At 34.1% G+C, this 10,537-nt stretch overlaps 1 protein-coding gene across 1 annotated transcript; it reads left to right on the top strand.

Moving 5' to 3' along the window:
- Positions 1–2,455: 2,455 nt before the first annotated feature.
- Positions 2,456–8,700, top strand: LOC132063477 (RNA polymerase sigma factor sigB-like). Its single transcript, XM_059456024.1, has 7 exons — positions 2,456–2,838; positions 4,652–4,938; positions 5,379–5,996; positions 6,997–7,227; positions 7,342–7,482; positions 7,822–8,022; positions 8,231–8,700. The coding sequence occupies exons 1-7, from the start codon at positions 2,751–2,753 to the stop codon at positions 8,510–8,512; spliced, it is 1,848 nt and encodes a 615-aa protein (XP_059312007.1). The 5' UTR covers positions 2,456–2,750; the 3' UTR covers positions 8,513–8,700.
- The last annotated feature ends 1,837 nt before the right edge of the window (positions 8,701–10,537 follow it).

Genomic DNA, 10,537 nt, shown 5'->3' with positions numbered 1-10,537 from the left:
TGGAGTTCTAACTTCAAATTCACAATAGATAGCATTATACCAGTAAGTGACAATAACTAGAATAAAAAATAGAAAAACAACTAAAAGATCGGCTTCCTTCACTATTTGTGCATACACCATATATTGTTCGAGTCTGGACTGCTAGGCTATATATTGAGCAATGAGCAGTACAAAAGCAACATTGTATGCTTTAAGAGCACGAAATCCACGGGACCAAAAGGAATGTGAGTGCCAACTCAAAAGTCATGCAGCTCTAGTTTGAAACTTTCTGATCTCTAGATCTAGTGTGGCAGCTCTCCCCGAATCTGCCCACTGAGGAACAAATGAGCTATAATTTGATTCTCTTAAAAGATAATGCGAATTCGTGATCTACGACAGATCTAGTTTGACAGGCCTCATTGTCTTGTACTCATTCAGTTCACAGTTTAATTCAGATCCTAGCCTTTGGTACTTGAACATCAGTACCATACTAACATTTCCAAGTTACGTTTCATTAACTATCAACTACATATGTGTGAAACGTATAAAGTAGGAAAAACATCGTCATCACATTTCACTGATATGAACAGACCATACATGCCACAACTGTTAGACTACTTCGGTTAGGCTTCACGAAACGAGCAGAAAGCAACTTGGAAACCTCTAGAAACCCCACTTTGTCCTTCCCTCCAAATAGTGTCTTGAGCTTGTGATCACAATTGATTTCCCTTTTATTCATGGAATTCTGCTGGCAAAGAAAAACCGAGAACGTTCAAGTATGAGATGATAACAAGAAAATATCATGTCCACTGTGTATTGCAGCATTGAACCCGTAGATGCTATGTTATTGTTCAAATAAAGGCTGGAGAAACATTATTCCGAAAGACAAAAGAAATCAACTTGAATCCCGATGTCCCCTTTCTTTATGCACGCAGGAAGAGATTTTAAAACTGACGAAAGCGAAAGATGCATGATAATTCAGATATGACTTGCTATGCAACTGGTTCATATGGAGTCATCTTGGAGAATTACCTGGCTACCCCCAACAAAATTAAATTTAACTTTTCGCCGCTCTGATTACTAACTCGACATTTTATTTCTACTATATAGAAGCATGGGTTTTAACTCGACATTTTATTTTTACCCATGCTTCGTCGTCAGTCACCACTCTTAAAAATACTAAAAACACCAATCAATATTAAAAAAAAAAAAAAAAAAAAAAAAAAAGGTGAACCCCACCATCTCCAAACTCATGTGAAAAAAAAAAAAAAAAAAAAAAGTGGATTCCATAGGAAAAAAACAAGCAATATCAACCCATATTAAAAAATCAAACAATATTCTTGTAATTCCCAAAGTATCCTCATTAAGTCAATAATGGTGGATTCATCACACATGCGTATCCACCATTGTGGAAAGCAAATAAATTATTATGCAGAAAAAAACATAACCCCATATTATTACTTTTCTTTAAAAGTTTAAGTAGCAAACCATACAATTTCACTTTCGTTTCTTATATTAGCTCGAGATCTAATCTAAATATTTATCTGTTGTATTTGCTATTCCGCCTACGTCATTTATTTGTTATATTTACTAAAATAAATATACTTAAAATATTTATATTTTAAAATAAGATAGAATTTAATTGCTTTTTTATTTTTTTCCTTACTCTGATAAATGTGAAAAGAGATTAATGTCGTAAAAGAAAAAATAATATTAAATGGAGATCAAATCTATATATTATTAAAAAGAGGATAGTTTTAGGACAAAGTTTAGTTAATTAGTTACTAATTAGTTATTGCTTTTGAATTTGAATTTAAGAATAATAAGTTTTATTTGTATCTTTTAAAGAAAAACTAAACTACCTAATCACCTAACCTGCACGTAACTCACCATTCCCTCAACCCCACGTCTACTTACCGCTACGAGTCTCGTCATCAAGACTATGTCATCCGCGAACAACATACACCATGGCACCTCACCTTGAATTTGTCGCGTTAATCCATCGATTACCAAGGCAAATAGAAATGGACTAAGAGTTGATCCTTAATGCAAACCCATCAGAACTGGGAAGTACTCCGAGTCTCCTCTCACCGTCCTTACCTTGGTCTTGGCTTCATCATACATGTCTTTGATCGCTCTAATGTACGCCACACGCACACCTTTGACCTCGAATCCCCACTCAGTCAAAATATTTTAAAAAAATCGCAAGGCAGAATTTTGGCCTTAAGGCAAAATTTGCAATTTTTTTTTTTTTACAGAATTGGAGTTTGAATCTATAAACTTGAGATTTTAGGTGAAGGGAAAAACTTAAAAGACAAACAATTTAAAGAGTAAAAATTAAAGACCACCCCAAATGAGAGACAATCCGCGAAAAAAAATGTAGTTTCACAATAAAAGGGCTGACAAGAAAGCCCAGATAAAAAAAAAGAAATTTTAAAAATAAATAAAAAATCAGCTCGTTGTCCCTTTTCTCGTCCTCCTTCAAGAATCCATAGGCTAAGTTGTCTTATCCTTTTACTTATCACTTTCTAACAAACATATCCCTCTCTTCTCTTTCTCCTTTGCCTCCTTTTCTTCTTCAATCCTTACCACAGTCTTCTTCTCTTCAGTATCTTTCTGGTTTTTTCTTAAACCCCATTTTTCAAGATTAAAAATAGCAGCTTTATTGACTGATTAATCTTTGAAACTATAGTGTTTGAATGAATGGTTTGTAAATTAGTGGCTATTTATGAACCCCATATGTTTGTATATAGATTTAGAGTAGAAAGAAGATGTCTTACTTATTGCCACAGTTCCAGAGCTTGCCAGATACTTTTGTCATTTGTGCCAAAACTCAGCAGAACACAACCGTCCAGCTTTGTAAGTTTTTTTTTTTCTTTTCTTGAGAATAATGTTGTCAATGAGATGAATATTGGGAAAGTTTTGTTCTTGCTCAGTGGTAATGCTGAATGAGAAAAGCTTTTTTTGGACACTCTTTATGTATGAGATAGTGTGATATTTACTTGTCCATCATAGTCTGTTCAATCTTCTGCATTTTAATCTGTTAATGAATTGTTAGTTTAAGTGGAATTGAGCAATGTTTTAACTTTGGGAGTAGCTTCAATGTGGTGAGATTGTTTTTTTTGGAGACAAGATCAAATTTTTGCAGATGAATGTAAATTATATGGCTAAAAGTCTGTATTTTATATGAAATTTCAAATGCTTTAAGTGGAAAATAGATCTTGACATTTCAACGAAAGAGAGAAATGGATTAGGAAGTGGTTCTAATTGTATGCCCTGACCATTATCTTTTTTTATATTTTTTCTGAAATAATAATTAATTGCATTAAAAAGATATTGTTATGTCAGGCATCAAAAAGATGCAAACATTAGTGAATGTCACTTTGAATCTGCGGGAGATTTTCCCACTTGAACTGTAAAAGTTTTCAAGGGTATATTAGTGATGGAAGGAAGGGTGCTTCAATTGTTGTGATTTTCTTGCCAATTAGTATTTCGATGGCCTGTTCATTATGGCATAATGGATTAGAAAAACTTGGCAGCTTACTGCAAAGCAGCTGCATTGTTCATGTAGTAATGTTTCGTTTTAAGTTCATCATTTTGTGGTTTCAATTACTTAGAATTGAAATATAGTTTTTTTTGGCATGTATGATTATATTAATTATGCCCTGATAGACATTAGATTGTTAGACTGTTATGAAATTCATTCAGAACTCAATAGTTGAGCAGTTATGTTCAAAGGCGAGCATGATCCCTCACAAACACACACCGAGTTGAAGAGAGAGAATAGGTAATGGGCAGTTAAATCCAAGTGAAATCCTGACCTAAGTAAAAAAGTCCCTAAGTAAAAAGTCTGTTGTGCTAGTTGTATTTTGAGGAAGACGTCAGCTTTGCTCTTCAGTATTTCTTTTGAAATTCCTAATATGCATCGGTAAACTTGGATTTATGATCTGGTGCTTTTAATCTAGTAAAAAGTTGTGGCTTTCCAGAGAAGATTTTAGTTTTGGGTGATCAACTGCTGGGTACTCCTTGCCAGTTTACTTTTTACTGATTTTACTCATATGCAAACTAGAAGCAGGAATCATCTTTGAAACTAAATAGTTAAACTTCTCAATAGAATCTTGTGGGTTTCTTCAGTCATTGGTGAAAGTTGTTAATGATCCATCTTATAGACATAGTGGGTGTTTGGCTAAGCTTATAAGCTGGTCAAACTGGTTTATAAATACATTTTGGCTTATCTATGCATTTGATAAACACCCAAAGTGCTTATAAGCCAAAAGACATAAGTTGGTCATCCCCAACTTATAGTTTCTAAACTTATAAGCACTTTTAGTTGACCAAATTTTTTACTCTTTATCCTTTATATTTTTCTAATTCTCAAAATACGTTTTCCAAAACAGAAACCCTAACTTCTTCTTCATTCCATATCTGTCGTTCATCTTTTCCGTCTTTAAAATTTATAATAGAAATTTTATCAAAAGAACATCTTATTAGCATTTTTTTACCAAACATATCAAATGCTTATTATCAGTTTAAACACTTTTATCCCAACACGTAACTGTTTATTTGTAAAATTAATTTCAGCACGTAATGCTTATCAGCTACTTACAATCAGCTAACCAAATGTGTTCATATACTTCTGTGGTTCTTAATGTCATCCTTGGCTGAAATGCAGCAAAAGGTAGAGACCATATTCATTTGAGGACACAATGCATTCTATCCACCACATCTGCAGTAACATCAACATCGACTGTGCTTGGCATTGAGAAGCTACAGTTACCGTCTATCGAAATCCTTTCAAGTTCAGTCGCAGCAGAGAGATCATGGAAACCGCCATCCCCTGACACAACTGCAGTACTTGATATGCAGAAGCTAAAGTTGCTCTCCTTGGAGGCTAACCCACGTTCAGTTGCCCCAGATAGGCCATGGACATACACTGGGGCAGTTGGTCCACCTACACAGGTAAGACCTTGAATAAATAGCTTAGAGATTATGGAAACATTAAGTTTGACAAACTGAAAGAACCCGAGGTCTTCAATCTTTGATGAAAATATAAAGAAGTTTCACATGTAGTTCTAGGTATTTGTTTTTCCAAAGCTTTAGATGTACTTGCATTTTTGAAATATGAACCACAAGTAGTTTTAAACTTCAATAGGTCGTAATCTAACAGTCAGTTGATGTTCTCAAAAAAAAAAAAAATCAGTTGTTGAAAAGGTCTTCCTTTGCTTTAGTTATCTTGGTCAATATTTCCTAAACTTATTGTTTACCTTAGTGCCATTTTGCCAAGTTCCAGTCTCCTATTTTGATTCGATTGTACATTATTTCCCATTTAATTGATGCAAACCTTATTTAGCCATGAAAATGCTGTTACAAGTATAGTTGTTGATTTGTCATGTTTGCAGGCGAACACTAAACCGGCTTTAGCTACAGAAAATTTTCTTGCTAGTGACGAAGCTGTTGTAGCTGTTGCAGCCGCTGAAGCAGTTGCTTTGGCAAAAGCTGCATTGAAAGGCGCACAAGATGCTGTAATGTTGGTTGGCCATAACAATTTAAAGAACCCTGATAATGTTGGTAGAGGTATTCTATCTGAAGCTAGGAGTGCTCCATTTGAGAGTGTTCATCTGGCTCAATCTAGTGAGACAGGGAGAGTTGGTGGTGGTGCGGAATCAAAGGGAAGTGAGATGAAGTGGAGCGAAAGTAGTTTATTCGAGGACTCCCTTACAGATTCTGATGACTTGGAGCCATCACCTGAAGAACTGGAAGTTCTTCAGTCACAGCTGTCAAATGTTGTAGCTGTAAAATCGAACCGTCAAACTGAGCGGAAGGCAAGAAGAGCGAAAGCAGCAGAGAGGACTGCAGCCAATGTTGTGTCTGTGAAGTCTGGTTCTACCAGTCGAAAAAAGCGTGCTACAGTACAAGAAGTTGATTACTCGGATCCATTGCGTTACTTGAGAGCAACTGCAAGTGGTTCTAGGCTACTCACTGCATCTGAAGAACAGGAGTTATCAGGAGGAATCCAGGTGTGCTTTAGCTTTTTCTAATTATAAAACAACATGACCATATAGCATTTGTTCTTTTTCCTTTTAAGATTTTGCCTCTTCCTTTTTCCTTTACCACGTATCAATTTTCTTTCATGTTGTCAGTATGCTAATTCTGACTTGAATGGATTTCAATGCATGTAATGCTTTCTTCTCTTAAGTTCTTCTTTATATCTGCATTGCTTTGACAATTAGTGGTCTTCCTTTTTTCTTCTTCCGGGGCTTCTGTGCGGGTTTTTGGTCTTAGTAATAGAATACTGGGTTTAAGTTCGCACCCAGGGTGCTGCGGTTCCCATGTCATCAAAAAATCCGGCTTGAATGGATTTCAATGCATGTAATGCTTTCTTCTCTTAAGTTCTTCTTTATATCTGCATTGCTTTGACAATTAGTGGTCTTCCTTTTTTCTTCTTCCTCTTCTGTTTTTTGGTCTTAGTAATAGAATACTAAGTACATGCCGGTTGATCAAATTATGAATACTGAAAAAAGGATTCATTAATTTTATTTTTCACTTCTCTCCTGTTATCTCACTTGACTTGCCTTTCATAATTTTGCTCAAAGCTCAGTGCTGTTTTTCGGATCTGAAATCTGAATCTGAGAAGCTGCATTGTCTCTTTTTTTATGAAAATTTTGAGATTTAAGTACATTGAGTTTCCTGGATAGTTTGTGAATCTTATCTCTTAATGACCTCCTATTTGTGTTCATGCTTGGTGTTGGCTTTTGAGATATTAATATGGAATAATCCTGTACTGATCCTTTTCAATGATATTTTTTGTGTAAACAAAATTTTCCTGTGTCCATTAATTGATAAAGCCTTCAGAAGGAAACCACAAAGTCTGCTATGAATAATTGAATGTTTACGGCTTCAAATGTCATATATGTACTATGTATTGCTGTGGAGTTTGTGTCCTACTTCCCTTGAATATCTTTTAGTTCTTTTTCTGTTCAATTTTTAGACCATTTATCAGTCACCAAAATGATACAGGACCTATTGAAGTTGGAAAGACTTGAGGTGGAGCTTGTAGAGCGTTGCGGAGGCCAGCCCACTTTTTCCCAATGGGCTGCTGCAGCCGGAGTTGACCAGAAGACCCTAAGGAAGCGTTTGAACTATGGCATTCTTTGTAAAGATAAAATGATTAAGAGCAATGTAAGGCTCGTTATTTCTATTGCCAAAAATTATCAAGGAGTAGGGATGAATCTTCAAGATCTGGTTCAGGTATATATATGGTGCAATTATATGCTATCTCAAGACTGTACTTCTGTTAAGTGATCAAAACCATCTGAAATATCATCTGCTGATCTATGCTTATTTTTGGAAATTTGTATGCAGGAAGGATGTCGGGGCCTTGTAAGAGGAGCTGAAAAATTTGATGCTTCGAAGGGTTTTAAGTTCTCAACTTATGCTCACTGGTGGATTAAACAGGCTGTTAGGAAATCTCTTTCTGATCAGTCCAGGACGATTCGGTTGCCAGTACGTGATCCAACTTTAAGAGGACATGTTCTTTTTATATTCCACTTGAATATTGTCTTTTTAATGAATATGCCACTAAAATATTGTTGATTCGGCAATATAGTCAGACCTCTCTATAACAACATTTCACTATAACGGCGAAGTTTTCTTTAGAACCAATTTTCATGTTATGTTATATTATATATTCTATATAACAGCATTTCGCTATAGCAGCCAACAAGTAACTAGACTAACGACACCGTTATAGAGAGATTTGACTGTATTTAAAAAGAGAGAATGTCTATATATTGGTCTTGTACAACTTCCATTTTTTGACAATTTTGAATTTTTTGTTCGCAGTTTCACATGGTTGAGGCTACTTATAGAGTTAAGGAAGCGAGAAAGCAATTGTTTACTGAAAATGGTAGACATCCTAACGATGAGGAAGTAGCTGAGGCAACAGGATTGTCAATGAAGAGGCTCAGTGCTGTGATGTTAACTCCTAAAGCTCCAAGATCACTTGACCAGAAAATCGGGTTCAATCAAAGTCTCAAACCTTCGGTTCGTCCTAAAAACATCTAATCTTTTTCCCATTTAGGGTGTTATTTTTGTGTCCCGTCAGATACTCAAATCAAAAGTCCTTCAATAATACCTTATTTTTGACACTTCTAGTTTTTTTGCAAAATTCCATTCAATTTTTTTTTTTTTTTTAAATCTTTTTTGCGCTCTCACATTTGTGTTCATTGATCCCTTTCTTTTGGGTTTCCAGGAAGTGCTTGCAGACCCTGAAGCTGAAACATCCGAAGAAATACTGTCCAAGCAGTTCATGAGACAGGACCTGGAGAAGGTATTAGACACCTTAAATCCAAGGGAGAAGCAGGTCGTTAAATGGCGATTTGGACTAGCGGACGGTAGGATGAAGACTTTACAAGAGATTGGTGAATTAATGGGCGTTAGCCGGGAGAGAATACGCCAGATAGAGTCTTGTGCATTCCGTAAGTTGAAGAACAAGAAAAGAACAAAGTTTTTGCAGCAATATATATCTGCTTAAAATGTCTCTTGTTATATATATATATCAATAAAGTAGATTTAACCTTCTAGTCGTTGAGTCTTTGTTGTTAGGAAATTTGAGGCTTAGATAAGCTTTGGTTCTTTAACTGTTCTTATTCTTCAGAAATCTGCAAATATTTTGTGCATAATACAAAATTTTGGCTCAAATCATCAGATATTTGTAAGTCATTGGAGCAGCTCCAATTTTATTGTTGTTCAAATGCTACCATTTGGATTTGGTATAGGTTTAGTTTTGGAAATACTAAAGTTTCTCTCAAACAACTTTCTAGAAAGGTCTTAATTGTTTTTGTTTTTGGGGAAATTCACATGTTACTGAAAAGCTGTTTTGTTTGGAAGCTCTTCTAATAATTGATTTTTTTTGTTTTCTTAATTGGAGGCACTTTTAGATTATTTACTGAATTTAATGAGATGTGGGTTTGTAATATATTCTTTAAAAATGAAAATGATCTGACTTGTTACCCGTCCATGGAAGATATGAAAGGATTTTCTTGAAGAAAAAAGTTTGTACATACTTTTGTTTATTTTTGTGTTAATTTTTGAATGTTAGCTTGAAAAAGGTAAGTTGAGTGGTGAGGCGGGACAAATTTGTTTTATCAACTTGAACGTAAGTTTAGTTTTAATTAGTTTAGGCGTCGTTTGGTACCCGTTCTAATCCAATTTGGATTTGAAAAATAAAGTTTTGGTCCAAATTTCTTAATTGGAGGCACTTTTAGATTATTTACTGAATTTAATGAGATGTAGGTATTAAACGAAAGTCACTTAGAGTAACATATACTCCTTTAAAAATGATCCAAAGATAGATCTGACTTTAATTGAAGTTGCTTAACCCGTCCATGGAAGATATGAAAGGATTTTCTTGAAGAAAAAAGTTTGTACATACTTTTGTTTATTTTTGTGTTAATTTTTGAATGTTCAAGAAGAACAAGCTTCAAGAAAAAGGTAAGTTTTATCATGATTTTAGGTTGAATTCAAGTCCCTAATCTTTTCTAACTTGAGTAAACCCATCTCGAGGTTCAAGAATTCAAGGGACAAAGCTCAAGTCTTTTTCAAGTTTTTATAACTTGAACGTAAGTTTAGTTATAATTAGTTTAGGGGTTCAACATATTGGTAGCCCATAGTTATGTATTTATGTAAATTATTCGTTGTTGTATTTAATCTTATTACGGTTATTAGGAACCTGATTAATTTATTCTTCCATTCTCATTTTGTTTATGGGATAAAATAATCCAAGTTTTCAAGTCAATTATATATAATTATGAACTATTGTTATTACTCGTGAATCAAGAACATGTTTAAGACTACAACAAGTTATTTCATGAAACCACATTTATCATGAAACCATGTTACAAGTTATTTCACGAAAATTGTTGGGTATGTTCATGTTTTTGGGATTGCTTAGTTAAGCGAAGGCTCGGATAGCCCTCGAAATTTATATCTTTTACTAAATATGATTATTACTTAAATTAATTCCCAAAGGTGTGAGTGTTCTCCTGGTAAGGCGCAAGTACCGTATCATGTTAATATCATTCGTTACAAGAAGTTTTATATACATGTATTTTATGAATTACTGTTTTCGCTTTACTCGCGTTTCATACTCAAAAGATGTTAAAAGGTAAAGTGGCGGGTTTTACATACTAGTACTATTTGGATATGTCTTAACTTTGATTTTCTATTTTAGGATCAAACAAACTCAAAAGTGTTAAGTTGTATATATTGATAATGTATTTTGATATTATTAATGAAGTTTAACTATTATATGATGCTATGAGATAATTAAAATGTTACAAAATATATTTTTATTATTTAAATATCACATAGATATATTGTTATCATGGAAATTCATCTCTAATAACCTTAAGTAATTTGGTTATGCAAATATTTTCTTATACCATTAATGTGTTGAATTTAAACTCAAACATAAATAGTCAGTATATTCCTGAATACAAATTTCAAAATACATATATTGTCTTTTTGCTTTTCCGGTAAACAAAACTCAAAAGTGTTA

Source organism: Lycium ferocissimum, chromosome 7, assembly GCF_029784015.1.
Source record: "Lycium ferocissimum isolate CSIRO_LF1 chromosome 7, AGI_CSIRO_Lferr_CH_V1, whole genome shotgun sequence".
NCBI lineage: Eukaryota > Viridiplantae > Streptophyta > Magnoliopsida > Solanales > Solanaceae > Lycium > Lycium ferocissimum.
This window is presented reverse-complemented; position numbering and strand designations above follow the sequence as displayed.

Excerpts from the sequence above, each read along its gene's own strand:
- LOC132063477 (XM_059456024.1), top strand. The coding sequence starts at position 2,751 with ATGTCTTACTTATTGCCACAGTTCCAGAGCTTGCCAGATACTTTTGTC. Across the intron at positions 4,939-5,378 it reads CAGTTGGTCCACCTACACAG|GCGAACACTAAACCGGCTTT; the intron begins GTAAGACCTTGA and ends TCATGTTTGCAG. Across the intron at positions 7,483-7,821 it reads CCAGGACGATTCGGTTGCCA|TTTCACATGGTTGAGGCTAC; the intron begins GTACGTGATCCA and ends TTTTGTTCGCAG.